At 42.9% G+C, this 21,834-nt stretch overlaps 1 protein-coding gene across 5 annotated transcripts in view; it reads left to right on the forward strand.

The window, feature by feature from the left end:
• Positions 1 to 21,834, forward strand: part of LOC141753850 (protein MTSS 1-like) — a 57,314-nt gene that overhangs the window by 20,861 nt on the left and 14,619 nt on the right. For all 5 annotated transcript variants that reach the window (XM_074612464.1, XM_074612465.1, XM_074612463.1 and 2 more), the window contains exons 4-7: positions 16,579 to 16,663; positions 18,648 to 18,739; positions 19,995 to 20,069; positions 20,448 to 20,459. In XM_074612464.1, the coding sequence (XP_074468565.1) occupies positions 16,579 to 16,663; positions 18,648 to 18,739; positions 19,995 to 20,069; positions 20,448 to 20,459 (264 nt within the window). The remainder of the gene's footprint in view (positions 1 to 16,578; positions 16,664 to 18,647; positions 18,740 to 19,994; positions 20,070 to 20,447; positions 20,460 to 21,834) is intronic.

Here is a 21,834-nt window from a genome sequence, read left to right on the forward strand (position 1 = left end):
CAGAAGGAACAGGGACAAGGAACATGAAAAATGAGGAATAACTATACGTTGACATGTCGTTATTGAGGATGCTTGGCTGTTAGGTGACAAAGACACACTAGACTCTAATGACGTCGAAGAAAGGTAATGGTTCTCTCGGTCCACATCGGACCGGAGACCGAGACCTCAAACTGGGTCTCGGGGTCTTTTAAAAAAAGCAGAAAACTGGTGTCAGAGATAAAACCACGTTGATTGTAGGTTTTCTGCTGCAGATAGAAAGATGAGTTTTATAAATGAGGCTCCAGGTGTTTCTCCTCACATGTGCTGTTTTATGTGAGAGCAGAACTCAACTGACTGCCAGCAGCAGCAGCAGCAGTAGTGTGTGGTCTTTAAGGGCCTCATTATGGTATGGCATCGCCACGGCAACGGCAGCAGCTGCCTGGTTTGACGTCACAGAGAATGTGATCCTCTGTAACACACACACACACACACACACACACACACACACACACACACATATACAGCATATGGAGTGAGTGCAGACATGCATGTAGACTTACTGTACGTCACATTAGTGCAGAACCAGCAGTAGATAACAACATCTACTGGGACAGTTTATCCACCAGTTAAACCTGCTCACACACAGCTGGGCCAACCGTTTCTCCTCACTGGTCAGGTGAAAGCCCGGCGTCACGTTTCACGCTTGTCTCATACTCCGTTCGTAGCTATATCTACGAAAAGTAATGCACTGTAAGTCGTGTATATCCCATGAAATCAATTTGTGTGTAATTTAACATTATGGTAAACGAGGAAATATAAATGGCAGTGAACGCCGCCGTAGAAGGAGGTTGTGGTGGACGGGTGGGTCAAAAAATACCAGACTTTCTCCTCAGGAGACCGCCGTTCATGTCCCCTATGAAACCAGACGTCAACGTTGATTTCTTTAGCTTTCTTGCACAAATTTAAGGAAGTTGTTTCCTGTGAAGATGGAAGTTTATTTTGAAAAGACCATATGCATGTAACAAGCGGGAATTGACACGTGTAGCTGGACATTCGTAGGAAAACGTAAAAGCATCTTGGAATAAAAACAAAGTGGAAAAGAACAGATCGGCGTGATGTCGGATAAGAAAATAAAAAATAAAAACAAGTGGATTTCTTTCTGCTAGATAGATTATAATTCAAACTTTCAAATCCAACTTCTTCCCTTAAATATGTCAAGTAAGGACACAAAATAAAACTGAGTAGAAATAAGGAAAAAAAAAAAAATATTTTAACCTGGAAATGCTAAAAAATTAAATTCTTTATTGACAGAAGAATAATCCTTTAATAGTCATGTATTACTATATCAGATAATCTTTTATTCCTCATAACATTGTGGCTCTTTGTCGCCTCCATCTTACAGTAATATACCTGCTGTATGTCTTTGTGAGGCGGCCTGAGGGTGTGTTTGAATTATTAACCAGGGCGCCCAGCAGGTGAGGCTGTGTGTGTGTTTTCTTTTCATCCTCTGCACAAACCGCTCCTAATTAGTTATGAGGCCCCACCCGTCTGAGGGAGCATGAGAGGGAATAATGAAGCGCTCCCTCTGCAGGCCTGGACCCGGGCTGTGTGCAGGCCTCTGTTGAGAAAGACCAGGATGTGGGGGGGGGGCAGGTTTCCCTTCGGCTGCTGGCCCGCCGTCATAATACAAGCTTTATAATTCATAGTTTTATTTTATCATCCAAAGAAGCATTCTAGTCTTTACTTTCATGCCAAAATTGGTTGAGAAATAAGAGATGAAGGAATTAAAACGAGAAGAGATATTAAAGAGAAACTGCTGAAAAAGAGAAAAGCCGGTGTTTGGAGACGTCTGTCCCTCCTGAGAGCGGCGGTGTTGTGGTGGTGGAGGTTACCAGCAGGAGGTCAGATCCATTTGTAAAGGTTGAGCGGCTGTTAAATAATTCACCGCTACACTATCACGCTGCAGAGATGAACTATCTGCTTTATACTAGTTTCAGACGACTTCACTTCTTCCTCCGGCTCAATCTGCTGTGATACGTTGACATAATAACCCCGATAATCTGAGCTCCACTAATTCATATGTTTTATGTATTTTATATTACAGTGCATGTAATGTAAAAGACAGACTGACATACTGTAGCAGCCTGCTAACTGAAGAACGTGGAACATTTAGAGCCAGATCTGTTTCTCAGTTGTTGGAGGAGACCAAACTAGAGCTAAAAGAGAGTCAATATTGGACTCTTACGTAAGTTCTTGCTAACACGTCGTTCACCAGAACAACTTTATAAGGTGACAACATGCGAGAGTTTAATGGAGTTCTCAAGTGGACAGAAAATCAATTAAGGCAACTTTAAAAACCTTTATATGCCAACTTTATGTTAGCTTTCCTTTTTGATCAACATAAAAATCACTCCCGCTAACTGGTGCGCCAACACTCACAAGTTTATATAGTAGCTGCTGTGCCAATACCGACGCTTGGTGAATGGCCCTACGCAAACTGTGACGCTCTAGATTCCTCTCTGAGCTCAATTTTGGACGCGTCAGGGACGGCGTGTCAGTTTCTGCTCGTTACATACACGGTGTCCTTTCAAAGTAAACTTCAGTGTTCACAGGAAACGTACAGTTTCCGATCATTACCATGGTTTATAAACAGACAGTGAAAGATGCTCGGTGGCGCTTGAAGCAAAAAAAGTTCGACTTCCGAGTATAAATGACCCAGATCTTCCGGCGATCTTCCGCTCCAGCCTCGGTCTGGGTCTCATTCACGTGAACGGAGGATTCGGCTATTAGTGCATTTTACAACTTTTAGGATCGAATGATTTAAATAAGGGTCCGGACGTCTCTTCTCAGTACCGCCGTTTGGCCACTACGAAAATATCCCGGCTTCCTTCCTGGAGTTATACAGTCTCTTATCAAAATAAACCTCCAACGTAGGTTTACTTAGTTTTTAGGTTTACATACGCAACAAAAGTACTTTGGCTACGCTTGTTACTTAACTGGCGTTAGTAAAGTACGGAAGTTACGTCACAAAACTTCAGTAAAATAAATGAACGTTGACTTAACCATAACACAGAGTAGTGTTAGAATAATCGTAATAATGATGTTTAGATGTATAGAACTCTTTTTTTAAGTATTCAAAATTCTGCTTTACGTAGTGAGAAAACATCAAATGGATATTAAAATTACATAAAGCAGTTCAACGTAGCTTTATGAATGTGAATAGTTTTTGATGTATTTCTTAGAGATGGAGAGAGAGTCTCTTTGTTTGGTGTGTTTGGGTTTATAATGAGTATAATCATTTGGTATTAGACTCCTATTTGGGGTATTGTTATCAGTAGCTGTGATACCAAAACAACACTTTAAGGGAAAAACCTTTTCTATTTTTTCATTTGTATAATTCCCGTTTGAGTCCTGGTGGATTACTGGTAGAGAAATAGTGTGTCCCATCTCCAGGCAGTGATGGGAGGATCAAAGTGTCTCAGAGAGCTGCCCCAACAGGCTTTAGGTAGTGAACACAGACACACACACACACACACACACACACACACACACACACACACACACACACACACACCTGAGAACACTACTGTCAACATAGACCTCCCACACAGTTAATTACTGACACAACACACACACATGAAGCTACAGTATCATCATTACTTTTCCATGTCAGATCTGCTGTTTCTTCAAATCTTTGCATTCATTTTTTAAAAAGCATCTTAAAACATTTGTTTTCTTTGACTTTTTCGTGATCTTACATCTGTGTTTCGAAAAAAGATTGATTGATAATGACAGCAGCTGTTAGTTGCAGCCTCTGTGGACAGAATTCCTTCATTTGTTAACACAAGTCTTTTATTCTGAAATATTATGTGCAGGACAGTGTTGTAGAACATGCAGTGACTTGCAGGGCTCCATGAATGAATATAGTACGGGGTTTTAGTTGTGAATTATTACACGTTTAACCTTTCTGTCTAAAATAAATATAAATGACATTTATAATGAAATGAAATGGCCATAATGAAAGGTAGACTCTTAAACTCTATGTAGAAAGAAAGGGCTGGCAGCAGCAGCGTGAATGCAACATAAATGCAGCAGAAACGCAGCAGAAATGCAGCTGGTGAGAACACCCGACGCGTGAATCACGCAGCAGTTCAGCGAGGCAGCCGTCAGGTGCTACTCATGCGGGCTGTGTGGACACGCCGTCAGACGTCTTAGAGGAAAAGTTATTCTGCAGAACTTTATCTCCTTCATGATCGGTTTGTTAAAAACTGAAGAGACTGGCACACTGTTGCTCTTCTCCCCGGAGTCTTTAATCGGATCTAGTAATGTGTGTGTGTGTGGAGATAAGCTACAAAGAGACACTTCACCTCCTCTCACACACTCTGTTATTATCTCTGTCTGTTTGAATCTCTCTTCTCTTTCTAGTAGCTGCTGTTTACTGTCAACATGTTGTCTGGTTTCACTGCTGCTGTTGAGAATTAGACTTTTAAACAGTGACACCTTTTGTTTTCTAGGAATTACTGCACGATGATTTAATGATGAAACACACAGGATCTCAGGATACGGAGGAGCTGGACGTTTGGACGTTTTGAAATACTGAATAAGATTTTCAAACATGCTGCTTCATCCTGCCTCTATCTGACTGTCTGGACCCAGAAATAACAAGATATTATTATTATTGTAAGATAATATTATTATCATAATAGTGAACAAACGTAATTGTTCAAGTTGTGATACTTTTGTTTGTAATATAATGTCTGAATTTCTTTATGTGGCAAAATGTCTTTCTGGGTCCCAGTGTGTCATGTGACCTGCAGTTTAAGCAATTGAGGCTGTGATTTGCAGTGCTTTTCCAACAGCTAAGGGGCGTTGCAGGTGTGTTTTAATCACCTCCGTGGGCTCTCTAGTATACCTAATGTTAGGAGAAAGAAAAAAAAGTTCGCATCATGTCAGCAGGTAGGGACGTCACGGTGAGGAAACACTGGTGACACATTTTACAAGAAAAGATGACGCTCAATATGTGTAGAGCGCTTACTTAGATCTTTAACGTTCGAGCTTTCACTGCGGGGCCGCAGGTTTCCACCCGGCGCCACGTACGCCGGCTGTGACTATACTCCGTCCTCCGCACAGCTTCATACCATACGGATTTACAGATTACCTCATTAACATTACGGTTCCCTTATAGCATTGGGTTTACATTAGGGCTGTCAATCGATTGAAATATTAAATCGAAATTAATTGCAAATTAATCGCACATTTTTTATCTGTTCAAAATGTACCTTAAAGGGAGATTTGTTAAGTATTTAATTCTCTTATCAACATGGGAGTGGACAAATATACTTGCTTTATGCAAATGTGTGTGTATGTATTTTTTTTATTAGTTTTTTAACCAGGATTAAATCAATATGTGTAGGTCTTTACACTATTACCATGGTAATGATTGTAGTGTGTCGTCTTTCTCAGACAGACATTGAGAGTGCAGCAATCCAAGCAACGTCTTTACAGGAGAAGTTGAACTCTGATGTGACACGAGTTGTTAGCATTCAGATACAACTCTCTGACACACACACACACACACACTGAGAGGGCAGGGGGTGTACACAGTCGGCCTGCCAACGTTTTCAGACTCCAGATTAGCGGTGAAATAAGAGCTCTGGTTTCGCTCGGGGCGCTGGCAGCAGTTCGGGTCGAACAAATCAAACGCTCACTTCACTTTGTTTTAGTCTCCGCTCAGAGAGAGTGTGTGTGTGTGTGTGTGTGTGTGTGTGTGTGTGTTGGCTGAAACTCGTCACGACGCCGCTGGACGTTGTTTTAAAGTGTCGGGATTAAAGAGCGTCTGATATCAGCGGGATCTTGTTTCTGCATTCCAGTTTCTCTGTAGATCGAAACGTGTTTCCACCCGTCCGTCTGTGTGTGTGTGTGTTAGTGTGTGAGATTGCTGGGAGGTCGGTTCGTCTCCTCGTCCTCCTCCGAGCTGTTCAGACGTTGCTTCTGTTTTCTCAGCTGCCAGAGGAGGAGAAATAACTCAACTGTTCATCTCGATCCATGAACATCTCCCTAAATGTTCCTCCTGAGCTCCTCAGAGGCCGATAAATGTGTTAAAGTTCAAGGAATCATGGCAGAGATCACAAGAGAAGTGTGTACACTATATGTGCAAATACAGTTCAAATACAGTTTAAATACAGTTTACAACACATGAAGGAACAACTGAAAACTTTTATTTTCACTCAAGCTAAATGTTTTTCTTGGCACTTTGCTGCTTTTCTCTGTTTTATATCGTTGTAAATTGAACACATTCTGCATCCACTATATACACAAAAAAAGATCTAATCTGTGTCCTCTACCTGCAAGTATGGAGTCGAGGTCTCAGCAGTTGACAGGACAGCAGCTGTCTCACTGCTGGTGATTGACAGTTATCACCGTCCATGACAACCTCACCGCGCCCACCGGGACACCGGCTATAACAGTAACGGCTCAACAGATATGAGTACAACATGTACCAAACCGTCCACTGAGAACACTCTGAGATATTGGAGAATGCTGGATCCAGAGACCGGGACCCAGAGGCTCTGAGATCAAACTTTAATTCATAAAAGAGTTGTAAAAACTAATAATCCTTAAATGTTGCAGCTTGTTGAGGATCGTCCATCATGTCAGAGGAGTGTCTGATCCGTCCGTCTGACTGCAGGACGTAATCAGAGAGGGGAGATATTCCCAGGACGCCTATTTAAAGAATCCTAAGACTCCACTGTAACCCCCCCCACACACACACACACACACAGACACACACTCCTGCAGAAGGCATCCTAAGACTGCGGCCTGCTCTGCCAGGCATCTCCGGCCCGCTCCCCTCCCTGGATCGGTGCGTGGTATTCCAGGACCGTATGACCCCGTCAACCTCGGAGGAGCTGCGAGGAATTCTGTTTACTCCTCTAAAGGGGCTCGCCAAAAAACTCCCACCTCACATGTACCGTAACCCACCTAAAGGAGGATGACGGCATAGAAAGCTAAAAAGCTGCAGTACTGACCCTGTTCAGACCTGGCACTAACATGCATCTCGGGTGATCCTATCTCTAAGTACTGATGTGAACGCACCCAAGACGCATTTAGATACTACTCTACTGTCATGGTGTTGTGCTGCCGAAGCGCAACAGAACGATGCTCCGCCACTGTTTTCTCCTTCTTCTTCTTCTTCGATGGGAGGGGGCGAGGGGCGGGATGGCAGCATGAGATTACCACTAAAGATTCTCTGGATTTCAATTCAGTATTTGAAGATGTGAAAGATGAGATAGAACTTTATTTATCCTTAGGGAAATAGTTTTTAAAGGTTGGTTTGATGCAACACGTTCTCAGTAGGCGGTGTTACACGGTGGTCGGGCACAAACCGATTACATTACGTACCCACCGCCCCCTCTGCGTTTTGCTTTTTTTTTCATAGAAATAAAACCCATTTAGTTCATTTTAGTGTATCAGCGGCGTGTTATCAATAGATAGTCGGATGATGGATGCTACAAACTGAAAGTGAAAGTCTCAGTAAGAGCTCTACGTATGTCTAACGCCGTCTTTTCTTATAAAATGTTGGTGACAAAGCGTTGGTATTTGACGTCCTGGAAATGGGGACGGACTGTTTGATGTGATGACCGTTATTTTTCCACCCAAAAAATCTGCCTGCTGCCTGTACAGTACGCAGAACAGAGAGAAGAAGCTGTAAACTCATTGAACCTGATGGATAAAAGGCTGTGAAGATGCCTAAATGAACTGTTTCTGTGTGAAATAGAAGTCGCCGTGCAGCTTCGTCTCTCCAGCTGAGCTCAATGTGACCTCCGTGACGTGTCGCTAATGAGCTGTAACTCGGTGCCTCGGCATTAAAGAGACGGAGGGCGGCGACACTTCTGCTGCTTGTTGACATGTGAGACGTACCGAAGTGGTAAAGTGACCTTGTGGTTGTATGCACACACACAGAGAGAGAGAGAGAGAGAGAGAGATGCTGACTGATGCAACCAGCAGGCAACACTATGCAGCTGTTTGACCATTAACCTGATTGGTTACTTCTGCCTGCAGGTCGGCCAATCACACTGCAGCACACTGTGACGTCAAACTGAGTTTTTGTGGAACTTTGACATGTTTTTTCTCTTCCTCTTCTTCATGGGTTTTGTGCTGCTGTTTGATTGGGTTGCAGCGATGATGATGTCACAGTGTAATCATATCAGACATCAGAGCTCACAGTGATACAACTGAAAGGAAACAATGGAAAAGAGAACAGTCATCATTATGAATAATATAACAATAATAATGCAGCGTGATGTCACATTTGAAGGTTGCAGTGAAGATTTAAAACAGAAATAAATCTACTGCCACTGGATGCTGGAACACTTCTCTGCTCTTAAAGCCAAAAAGCAGCAATAACTTTGTTTTATCGTTTTCAAAGTTGATTGAAATGTAGAAATGATTCCAACATCATCATCAGGAGTGCGGTCCACACATACTAGTATCATCTGATGCTGTATTTAGTGTACTTTGATTATGAAGCATAATGAAGAGATCGAAACTGAGAACCAGTGGTGGAAGGTAACTAAGTACATTTATTCAGGTACCGTACTTAAGTACGATTTTGAGGTACGTGTACTTTATTTGAGTATTTTCATTTTATCCAATTTTATTCTTCTACTCAGCGTCACGGGTTACTTTGTAAATTTAGATTGTTACAACAAAATAATCATCAAACTATGATGTATTATTTTAGATTAAACTGACCAGCAGTATAAAGGAAAGATGCCCCGATCACGTTTGTTGCCGCCGATATGATTGCCGATCGTCAATGAATCGTAAAAAGGCACCAGGGGTCTGTGGCGATGTCTGCAACCCACCCGACCCGTCTTGAAACGCGGACCAAGGAGTCTAACGCACGCGCGAGTCAGAGGGTGCAAGCAAAACCCCAGCTGAGGTGGGATCCCGGCCCTGCGTGGTCGGGTGCACCACCGGCCCGTCTCACTCGCAACGTCGGGGAGATGGAGCGTGAGCGCGTGCGATAGGACCCGAGAGATGGTGACGAGAGGGTAAAGTCACGCTGCCGTAAAGTGGTATCGGTGCCGTTGTATCGGAGTCGTTTTGTGAGTACGAGTACATGAGCACTGTATCGGACCCGATACCGGTATCGGCTATCAAAATAAAAAATAGACTAATCGTTACAGCTCAAGTTCATACTGTAGGCCGTCGGGCGGCGAGTCTCAAGAGTTTTTGCAGATCTCAGATCAGATTTTGCAATTTGCGGGTTACCTTCTAGACACGACTGCAACTTTCCTGCCACACAGTAATGTGTTTTAAATTTCTTGGACTGATCTAACATCTTTTTTATTCTTATTTATAGTTCATATCATATCAACAATAATTACAACCAGCTAAGTGGCAAAAAATAGCTTCCTATTTGTAATTCAGAGTTGGAGATTTCTCCGGATTCATTGCATCTTAATAAAATCCAATCTTGACATTGATATAATCAGTATAGCTGATTTAAAAAAAAAGAGCTACACGCTGTTTGATTTTAGCGGTTCCACCTGCTGTAGCCGATAATAACACAACGGAAAGAGCATCACCTGCCCACACTGTTTGAGTGACAGCTAATGTAAGGGACATTATGCTTCTCCATCTCCTTCATCCCTCCCGTCTTCTTCCTCTTCTTTCTAACTATGATTTCCTTTCTGCCCTCTGAGCCTTCTTCTTCGTTGTCTCCTTCTCTCCTCGTCCTCATGCTCCAGTTCTCAAAAATAGCTCTCCAGTCGTAACCTCCCTGTAGCAACAAGGCAAGAAATATAGTCTCCTACTACAGGACAGTGATTTACTGCCCGTCCTGCTGGGCCACAGTGTGTGTGTGTGTGTGTGTGTGTGTGTGTGTGTGTGTGTGTGTGTGTGTGTGTGTGTGTGTATATGTGTGTGTGTGTGTGTGTGTGTCTTCAGCTGCTCCGGTTCCTCAGCCCAGTTCCACCAGTGGGCTCCTGTGGGGATGTGACGGCTGAGTTCACATCCCAGTCGGTCGGTCGGATGGATGGAGGGAGACGGGTTTTAATTCCAGTCTTAGATTCCAGGTCACGACTGTTCGCTGTAAAGCTCGACGCCCTCCGCGGGTTATAGCGGCGGGAGCTGTGAGATCCGCTCCGCAGCGAGGCTGTTGGCTCGGAAATATCGGTCAGGATCTTCTGTAAATTAAGGTTACGTTCAGTCTCTGTCTGCTGGAGTATATTCACTGTTTCTTTACTGTAGTTTAACCTTTAACCTACTGATGCAGCTTTAATAATTGAAGTTTTAACATGAATCTTATTCTCAAGGTCATTCAGGATAGTGGAGTCCTCCTGCGTATATTTAAAGTCTTTAGTGTCTCCGGTTGAGCTGTGTGAAGACTCAAGTGATGTCCCTTATATGCATCCCTACCGTAGACTGATATTTGCAGAAGAAAGAACAGATACCTGCCGGCTGTGATTGGTTGCTCCTCGTCACATGACATGCGATGCACGCTGCAGCGTTCCAAAAGTTTACCTATGATGTTGTTAAATCAGTCTGAACACTCTTTAAAAGAGTGTTCAGACTGAGTAAAGGAACTGCAGTTGGATATAAGTCAATGCAAACATGTCAGCTGCCACAGACTTGAAACAAAGACGTGCTTGAGGAAAAATGTGTCCTTCTCCCAAAGTTTCATGAGCATGCAGACGAGACAAATGAAAAGGGAATCACTAGAACGTTTTATACACCGAGATGTCACAAATACATTCAGACGCTTCTTCCGTTTTTGACTAATCGTTCCTATACGTGGTGCCGCGATCCGGACTTCCTGTGAACGGGGTCGAGTTTGGTCTCACATGCAGATGAGCTGCTGTGGAGCCTCGAGGCCGTTCAGTCTCTGCAGCTGCAGGTCAGACAGAGACGCTGCTCTGTCCCACTGAATTGGGTCAACTGGGTCTCAGTGCCAGTCATTAACACACACACACACACACACACAGGCCCAGCGTGAGAAGTCCTCAATCGGGTCAATCAGCTGAATTGACCAGGAACTAATTGACTGACTGAGCCTGCAGGAACAGAACTAGTCTGTAACACCAGGACAGGAGATCAACCTATTTAAATGACCCTTCTCTTTTTGGTAGTATTTAAGTGCAAAATAGAGAAAAAGGGACAAAAGGGACTTAACATAATGTAGATTTAAAAGCATCCATACAGAGAATGCACACTTCCACATCTTTATTTTTTGGATTTACTCTGAATATTGACTCGTGCACGTCTGTCCCGTCACCAAATGATTTAAACCAATCACGACTTCTCTCTTCTCCTCGTGCCATATTTTGTGATTCAGAGTGAAACCTGCAGCTTCATTTGTTGGTGAAAGACGTGTCCAGGCAGCTTCTTGGCAGAGGGAGGAATACGGTCCCATCATGTTGAATCAGATCAGATTACTTTTAGCTTTTACTCAGCAGTTTTTGTTGAAATGATCATCTTCCCTTTGATCCTCTCTGCACCTCAGCTCAGTTTAAAGCTCAAGTTTCTGACAGGGACCCGACGTTGAGTCACCACATACACAGAAACTGTCCTAACATCATAGTGTGTAATAACCTTTTAAAGTTTTTTTATATCCAGAGCATCAATATATCATCATCAACTATTGTCTATGCAAAGATATAGAGGAGTAATGTCTACCTGAGCAGAAAATGAAGTCTCTCTCCCTCTGTGTGTTGTAATCAGAGCTTCTCTGTGTTTTGTTGACGTAGCCGGGCCGGCCATGCATGACTTTTTTAATGCATGTGAGCGTGCGCCACTGGTTAGCTCACGGCTGCTCTGCACTGCTCTCATACGGTGGTTATAACGCCGTCCCAATCAACGGAGCCGTTGCAGAAGCTTAGCATTCACCCCTCAGGTTAACACTGTTAGCTCTGTTAGAACTGATAGCTGCGCGCCGCCGACTCAGCCGTCGCCACGTTGAGAGCCGTGTTGAGAGCCGTGTTGAGAGCCGTGTTGAGGCAATAGATATTCTCCCAATCTTGCATTTAGCACCTTTTGGTAGGATCTGGCGGTATCTAACGATGAGGTTGCAGATTACAAATCTTCCCGTGTGCTTAGCGTGTTGGAGAGCTACGGTGGCCGACGCAAAAACGTGAATGTCCCTCTCTAGAGCCAGTTGTTGTAAGTAGAGTGCTTGTATACATGGGAAGTGAGTGGTGAAGCAAGAGAGAGAGAGCGGCGGCGATGAGAGCGAGTGACGTTATCGACTCCAGCATAAGCAGGAAAAGTTAACAGAGCTTGGTTTGTCCGTTCTGGGCTACTGTAGAAACATGGCGGTGCAACACGGTGGACTCCGTGGAGAGGAGCCGCTCCCTATGAAGATATAAACGGCTCATTCTCAGCTAACAAAAACACAATGACTCTTATTTTCAGGGGATTATACACTAAAGAAAACGTACTTATTAATACTATATTCCATTTCGGCCAATAGATCCCCCCGAATTGTTCCACTACTCGTCCTTTATCAAAAGCTGAAGAGATTTTAACGTTTTGTTCTATGATATAAAATACGTCAGTAAATATCCCACTTATGAATTTTGACTCTTTTTTTGGGTTAATGTAACTTCATTTGAAGTAATATCAAAAGGATAAAAAAAGAAAGAAACGAATGCATTTGATCAGCAAGTGCTTCGTCGAGTAGTGCCACATTTGAAAAAAGCTGGAAATATTCATATAAAGCCTCAGATTTTAACTGCGAGCGACTCTTGGCCTGAATATGACATGTAACACTTAATATGAGTGGCACTGCAGAGTTATTCACACTCTCTCGAACTGCTGAGGTCCTGGAAATTGCAAAAAAGGTCTAAAAAAAGGAGACGTGCCCGGGCAACACGGGGGCCAAACGGTTTGAATCATGCAGATCTGGGAAATTAATTTTCCCCTTGAGAGCTACAAGTGCACATTCTTCCTGCACTGGGTGTTTTGTTGATGTCCTGCAACTTAAAATGTTGTAGAAACCATGCCAGGCTGCAGCTTCGGAGCATCTTTGACTCCATTTGGATGTCTGCTTTTCAGCTTTCACCATATTTTTGTTAGAAACATCTTCTCCAGAGAGCCTTTTCTTGCCACTAGCAACATAAACACGGCCGTTGTGAATAATATCAGTCTTTTAAAAGCACACGCTCTGCGGCGCCTCGTGAGATGATGGTTTTGTCTGCAGTGTGTTTCGCGTTGCCCTGCTGGACTGATACAGAAGTATAGCACCTTGTTTCTCAAAGGAGCTCAGCGGAGAGGAGGTGAGAAGAGAGGATGTAACACCTCGTCTGAAAGGTGAGAAGAGAGAAGGAGGGGGGAGGAAGAGGACGAGGTTCGGAGAGAGAGAGGAGGGTCGGCGGTGTGAGAACTAGAGAAGAGGATGATGTGTGAAGAGAGAGAAGTGGGGATGATGGATAGTGATGGTGTGAAGGAGGAGAGGAGGAAGAGGAGATGGTGCTTGGACTAAGTAGAGATAACGTCCAGATGTTCAACTGAAAAACAGGTTGATGCATTACTGAGCATTACAGAGCGTACCTATCACACAGATCAGGGATTAGAAACCTCAGTACGTCAGCCCCAAAAATGTCCTCCTGAAAACCTAAAGGAATACATCAACATGTCTTCGATGCCTTCAGAAGACGTAGACCTCTGTGCTCTATGACCTTTGAACCTGCTGGAACAAATCAAACAAGTCTACAACAACACTTGACAGATGACCGACAGTAAGACTTTGTGCGATGTCATCACCTAAAGCCAGATTTATGGTGGACACGAGGGGTTAACAGGAGCACAATTATACTTATTTTATTTTATTAGTTGGAGGCAAAACAAAGGAAAGACTGGAGGCTAAAGTTACACATCAAAAATGTCATCTTGCTGTGTTGTTGGGAGCCAGAATCGAGACATTTGAGATGACAAACTGTGACTCGAGGCTCTAGCGAGCTACAATATCGCCGAAGAAGTTTCAGAGATGGAGAGAAAACGTTAGCCTTCTGCTAACCGTAATGAGCCGTCACGGCTAAAAGAGAAAATGTTGCTAATAGACTAAACTATTAGAGAGATGAAGAGAAAAGTTAGATACTATACCAGTTGGTAACTCAGCGGTCTGAAAAGTGAAGCCAATGCTGAAGTGCCTTAAACCTGCATTCTCTCTACCAGCCAGCAGGGGGCGACTCCTCTGGTTGCTAAAAGAACTCTGGTTGTATAGAAGTCTATGAGAAAATGAGCTTCTACTTCTCACTTGATCTATTACCTCAGTAAACATTGTAAACATGAGTTTATGGTCTCAATCTCTAGTTTCAAGTGTTCTTCAATACAGCATGATGTTCATTTAGTAAATGATGGTCCCATTTAGAGTCAGATAGACCATAAAGCAGGGGATGCTTTAGGGCGGGGCTACCTTGTGATTGACAGGTTGCTACCGCGGCGTTGTCCGGTCTGGGAGTTGTCCGTGTTTTCATCGTAGAACTTTAACCCTTTCACAGTGTGTTTTCACTTCATGAAAGTTAATTGTAAAAATGTTTTATTCAGCGTTCGGTTGTACTTAGCTCCGTCCTCTTGTGTCACTTCTGGTTCCAAAAAACCAAGACGGCGACGGCCAAAATGCCGAACTCAAGGCTAGGAAACGGCCGTCCACAAACCAATGAGTGAAGTCACGGTGACTACGTCCACTTCTTACACTACACTACAGTCTGTACTACAGTATATGGAAATATGAACACAAAACAAAACTGTGCGGAAGCGAGGCATAAACGGATGTATCGTACGTGATCCAGCCGAGTTTAAACAGGAACGTCCAACAAGGAAGTAAAATAACGCCACAATGACGACTAGAATAATAAAAGTGATTGTGGTTATTTTTAGCTGAGACATTTTAGCATTTTGTTCTTGAATAGTTTTGAGACACTGGTCATACAAACTTCTAACTTTTTATACGTTTGTGTCCTTAATCAACAAGCTTCTAAACGAGTCATCCTGACCACATGCACAGTATCATTATATATCACTCTTAGATTCTGGTCTTTCTCGTGCAGTGAGGGAGGGTTACTCTTAGTTGCTGCACCTTTTTTAAGGCTTTAAGGAGGCTGAAGAGGAAAGAAAAGGAGATATTGGGGAGAGAGGAAGATGTGTAGGAGAGAGAGAGATGAAGAGGAGGAGGACATGTGGAGAGAGGGAAGAGCAGAGGAGAGAAAGAGGTGTCAGTGGTGCAATGCAGTGCTCACTACCCCACCCCAGACACACACACTCACTTCTATACTATACTCATAGGGACCAATCATTGACGTAGCACACTCCAAAACCTTAACGAGTAACTGAGTAGTTATGACCATGTGGATCTTTGGAGTTTATCGCAGAAAATCTAAATTAACAATGTATTTATGGTCAGTTTTTTTTTTATTATTTATTTAAATAAATAAAAAATTTATTAAACATTTTAATTTATTATTATTATTATTATTATTATTTATTTTTATGTACTTATTTTAATTAATTAATTTTAATATATTTATGTATTTTATTAATTTAGATTTATATAATTTTATTTATTTATTAATTTCAACTATTGATTGTGGAGCCCTCTTTGCATTTTCACTTAAGTATTAAAACTAAAGAGTAACTGAGTAGTTATGATCATATGGATCTTTGGAGTTTATCTCAGATGTCTACATTTACAAGGTATTTATAGTCAGTTTTTTTTATTATTATTAATTATTTAAATAAATTAATGAAATATATATTTTTCTTTTAATTTACTTCTTTTAATTTGTTTTTTAATATATTTATTTATTATTTTATTAATTTCGATTTATATAATTTTATGTATTTATTTATTTCCACTATTGATTGTGATGCCCTGTACAAAATCAAAAATGTAACACATAATAACTGTAGTGAAGTATTTTAAGGTGTCTTTAAAACTGAAGTATTTGTATGAAGTTTAGATGTGGTTATCGAAGGTCTTCACACGTGCACTAACACAGACGGTAGCATGCGTAAGTGTGTTGGAGGTGTCGTTGGATCTCCGGGCTTGACAGGCTGAGGTCTGGTGAACTCTTTCCCAGGAGGGAGTGTTCTGTCTGGGGGAGAGAGAGGACGGCCATCTGGCCCCTTCGGGTGCCCGTGGAGCTTCTGCTGCTCTGACAATTAGCTCCCAAACCGACTCGTCTCCAACCTGCTGGAGTGTCCTTCAGCAAGGGACACGCTCCGAACGAGACGGTCCCTATCAGCTACGGGGTTGCTGTTCTGGAGACGACCTCTGACCTCTGTCTTCTTTACTTTAGTAGAAGATTATCAAACCTCTTTTGTCTTGTCTCTCCCTCCTCCGTCGTCTTATTATCCTGCAGTGAAAGACTCAGATGGTGTTGATCAGGTTTTTTGACACAAGTCTCTCCACTAAAAAAGCAGCTAATTTACTGTATTTTGTGTTCTTTCAGACTGAAGAATGCAAACTGAAATGTATTCTTTAATGGTGGAATTTAAGTTTCAGTTTTGAGGTGTATTTTCAGAGAGCTTACGATGATCTGCTGCCTCAGTTTGACACGTTTGACCGACAGATTGTGTCTCTGTGTTTGTCTTCAGGAGGGACCAGAGACATCGGTTCAGCCCTCACCAGGATGTGCATGAGGCACCGCAGCATCGAGGCCAAACTCCGACAGTTCTCCATGTGAGTAGATCTCTCTGTGTATGTTTGTGTGTGTGTGTGTGTTGAACAGGTGTAGCATCTCCTCCCAGCTCTCCATGGCAACCTGCTCCTCCTCTTCCTCCTGCTTCAGCTTTCCATCCTCCATCTCTCTCTCTCTCTCTCTCTCTCTCTCTCTCTCTCTCTCTCTCTCTCTCTCTCTCCCTCCCCCTCCCTCCCTCCCTCCCTCTCTCCCTCCCTCCCTGTTCGGTCTTTGTTTTCTAACTACATTTATTATAGTGAAAAATAATTACCCGGATCAATTTTATTAATTATTTATCTGTTGCCGTTACTTTACTGTTTTGTTTTATAATCCTTCTTTGTGCTGCCTTCTTCCCATTTTGCCTCCTCAGAAGTTCCTCTTTATTTTCCGAGTCCTTCACGTCTCTCTCTCAGCCTCCTGCTGTAACAGCGTCGTCTTTATTTCTAAAACCTAAACCTCACCCCATCCTCCTCTTCCTCATTCACCTTGTTTCCTGACCCAACTCACTGGGCCAACTCACTGCTCCTCGTCCTCCTCCTCCTCCTCCTCCTCCTCCTCTTCATCTTCTTTTCTCTGCATGAGACCATTAAGAGTCAGCCAGAGAAGATGAGACCTCCAGCTGAGTCAGTAAACAGAGATGTAGTATATCTGGTCACTGGTTATATGAAGCATCTCCACATACAGACATCCATCCATTGCCACAAAGCAAAGTAAATGTGTTTTTCTATCATTGCAATCTGAATCTCTTTGAGTTTTGGACTGTTGGTTTTGACAATACAAGACATTTTGAAGATGTAACATTGGGAAACTGTGATGATGCCGGCACCCTATGGGTCATATACGTACCTCACGTCCGTCCCATTCTTGTGAACGCGATATCTCAGGAACACCTGGAGGGGATTTCTTCATATCTGGCATAAACGTCCACTTGGACGGGATGGTCAAAGGTCAAAGTTCACTTTACCTAGTAGACACCAGTCTTCTGGGAACAAGTCACATGACACAATAACAAACAGAAAGCGAAAGGTAAAGAAAAACGTATTTCTCTGGAGGGTCCTTTCCATAATGTTGTCAGACATCTGAGTCTGTCAGCGGCAAAAACAATCACTTTTAGTGGATGTAGATGACGGTGAGGAGTCGCCCCGAGTGATTACATTACAGCCTGTTTAGCGACTGATGTCTGCAGCGTTCTCCCTCAATACTGGACCAGTTTCAGAAATTATTGTCTCTATTAGTCTTTTAAAGTTTGATCACACTACACGACTTTAGCCCTGATTTTCTGTTCCCCCGACAGTTCTTGGAGCTCCCCGACAAAAGCCCCAGATCAGAGGCAAATTGGTGTTGGCTCGCCACTCGTACATCGGCACTTGAGCGTCATGTGAGAACTGTTCAAAGATGCTCGCCGATGCCTCGCAGACACGAAGCAGATATCTAGCACGCTAAATATCCTATCCTATATCCTATATTCCTGGTGAAAGATCTTGTAGTGTGTGACCTCCTGTCGTCGGTCAGTCATGTAGTGTGAAAACCACGACGACTTAAAGACTCCTGATTACAAGACGATACGATACACTTAAAGTCCCCTTGGGGAAATCTGTCTTCCTTCAAGTGCTGCTCACCATCAGCTGCCTCCACAGCAGCATCAATAACATGTAAACAGAGAAACACAAAAACCAATGTAAACCACAAACAACGTATATAACACAAGATCTGCATCAAACAGCATAAATAAGAGATAAAGATAAGAACACCACAAACCTGCAGCCTCAACAAACATTATTTAAATGTTGATCGAGGTGTGCGAGTTTAAAACGGTTCAGTTTGCATCGGGGGGGTTAGGGATGTCAGAATGGTACGACACCCTTGTGTTGTGGGATTCTTGCATTAGACACAAAAACATGTGAAGATACTGAAGTTTCCCTTCTAACCTTAAACCAGTTTGTTAACCCTAACCTTCATGGTGTGTGTTTGTGTGTGTGTTGGCAGGGTGTTTCTGGACTGTCTGATCAACCCTGTACAGGACCAGATGGAGGAGTGGAAGAGAGTCGCCAACACTCTGGACAAAGACCACGCCAAAGGTACACAAACAAACACACACACTGCAGCATAGACAACAAGTGAAGGCACACACACCATGCGGTTATGTGTGTGTGTGTGTGTGTGGTGTTCATGGACCTCTCTGTTTGCATATGTATGTTAGGGCTGTCAAACGCCACTAATAACGCATTAACAAAATCAATTTTCGGAGATTGTGGCGGGCTCAGTTTTAAAGCTGGAGTGAAGATACTGGTATCATATGAAACTAGAAAACCTGATGAATCCATCGGTACCAACCATGTCAGACTAGCTTGTCGTGAAGGAGGTTAAATAACGCTCCAAACTTGCGCAAAATTTCGTCGAGGAAAAACTGGCATGTCCATTTTCAAAGGGGTCCCTTGACCTCTGACCTCCAGATATGTGAATGTAAATGGGTTCTATGGGTACCCACGAGTCTCCCCTTTACAGACATGCCCACTTTAGGGCGGCTGTGGCTCAGAGGGTAGAGCAGGTTGTCCACCAATCGGAAGGTCGGTGGTTCGATCCCTGGCTGCTCCAGGTCACATGTCGATGTGTCCTTGAGCAAGACACTTAACCCCAAATTGCTCCCGAAGGCATAGCCATCGGTGTGTGAATGAGTATTTAGATTAAATCCTGATGGGCAAAATTGGCAGCTTAGTAGCCTCTGCCATCAGTGTATGAATGTGTGTGTGAATGGGTGAATACTGACATGTAGTGTAGAGCGCTTTGAGTGGTCGGAAGACTAGAAAAGCGCTATATAAATGCAAGTCCATTTACCATTTACTTTATGATAATCACATGCAGTTTGGGGCAAGTCATAGTCAAGTCAGCACTCTGACACACTGACAGCTGTTGTTGCCTGTTGGGCTGCAGTTTGCCATGTTATGATTGGAGCATATTGTTTTATGCTAAATGCAGTACCTGTGAGGGTTTCTGGATCAATATCTGTCATTGTTTTGTGTTGTTAATTGATTTCCAATAATAAATATATACATACATTTGCATAAAGCAGCATATTTGTCCACTCCCATGTTGATAAGAGTATTAAATACTTGACAAATCTCCCTTTAAGGTACATTTTGAACAGATTAAAAAATGTGTGATTCATTTGTGATTAAATATTTTAATAGATTTACAACCCCTAGTGTAAATATGAATATCTGACATGTATCTTTGTGAATCTAACCCGAAGTATGTATATACAGTACAGTTTCTTTGCATACTTCACACTATGTGTTCATCTATCTGTACATGTGTGTGTGTGTTTCTCTACAGAGTACAAGAAGGCCCGTCAGGAGATCAAGAAGAGATCTTCAGACACTCTGAAGCTGCAGAAGAAAGCAAAGAAAGGTTTGAGACGTTGACATTCGTAATAAGACGCTGATTTATGAGAGATGGAAAGCTGGGAACAGTTTGGTTTGAGTCGCTCATATTTAAATGATTAGTGGTGCTCATGTGGTGCGTTGTGGTATTATTGTGGTATAATTAAATCTGTAGTGGTATTTAAGTGATGTAACGTTATGAAGAGACGCAGTACTGGAATTTACTTCAGTACAATTTCGAGGTACTTTACTTGGGTATTTCCATTTTACTACAACTTTTACTTAAGTAAAAAACTTCTTCCACCTCTGAAGAGATTTAAAAATTAATGTTAAATTTTGTTTCTCTTTTCCAACAACCTGCGCCCTTCCCTTCCTGTGATGTCCCATCATGCTCTGCTCTGTCCAGCTGATGTATTTGGTAAGTCGCTTTCTTACTTCCTCATCTTTGTGTCTATTGTGCACGGTTATTCTGGAGAGAGACGGGAGTACTTTACGACCCCTCTGACCTTTCACTACTCATTTTGTTTGGAAATACTCATCCGTTCAGTGTAGGGATGTGCATGCCAAGCAAAAATACTATTTGAAAATCACTGGGAATTAGTCGATTATTATTCGAATAAACGCCGCATTTATAGCTATTAGCTACTATCTAGTCACGCGGCCCTGTGCGTGGGGCTCAGGAGGTAGAGCAGGTCGTCCACGAATCAGAAGATCTACGGTTCGATCCTCGGCTCCTCCAGTCTACATGTCGTTGGCCATCAGTGTTATGAATGTTGACATGTATAGTGTGAAGCTCTTTGAGTGGTCGGAAGACTAGAAAGGAGCTTCATACAGTAAATGCAGCTCCATTAACCACTTCGGTCGGCTGAAATATGTTCCCAACGTTGTTTAGATATTTGTGTGACTCACAGAAACCGAAGTCTGAACACAACAAAAGAGCTGAGTCACGCTAAGACATGATATACTGTAAACCGATCCAACCACAGCAGCGTAACTGACACACTACACAACAATCTGGAATAACATACAGCCTCACTAATAATATTATCTTTATCACATATATATATATATATATATATATATATATATATCAGCCAATAAGCAACAAGGAATGTCAGTACAGAAATGCTAAAGATGTGTTTGAGGTAGGGATGCATTGATACCACTTTTTCTCAGACCGAGTACAAGTACTTACATTTGGGTACTCGCCGATACCTAGTACCGATACGAGTACTTCTCTGTGCCAAAAGACCCTCGTTAACAGCCAGCTGGAGGGTGTGAGCGACACACGGCAGGCTGGGGAGTCCCGCATACGAGGCGCTGCGCCGCGACCGCCTCTAGGTCGGCTTGGAAAGGCTCGGGGCGAAGGTGCTTCCCGGGGCCGTGGCCAAAGGGCTCGCTGCGCCCTCTCTACCCGCCGGGGAGGGTCGTGGCCCCCTGCTCCCGGTGGGGCACTAATAATGCACTGTAGAAAACATGTGTTTTAATTTGCCTTCAAATAATACTAGAAAACAATTTTCATTCAGCGGTAGATCGGACCGGTAACGTCGTGATCGATACAGGTAGGAGAGCATAAGATACAGCAGGATAGAATAACACGTTCTATCTCAGAACAATGTGTAAAAACCAGCCTGTCACATTAATGCATCACATTCAGAGTGACTGATAGCTGGAAGGGGGATGAGGGTGTGTACAGTATGTCAGTGTTATTCGACCCACTGAGCTGCAAAGAACCACAAGTAAACACCAAAACAAGCCGTCTGCTTTTAGAACCAGCAGTTCCAGTCTGATTC

This window comes from Sebastes fasciatus, chromosome 17 (assembly GCF_043250625.1).
Source record: "Sebastes fasciatus isolate fSebFas1 chromosome 17, fSebFas1.pri, whole genome shotgun sequence".
NCBI lineage: Eukaryota > Metazoa > Chordata > Actinopteri > Perciformes > Sebastidae > Sebastes > Sebastes fasciatus.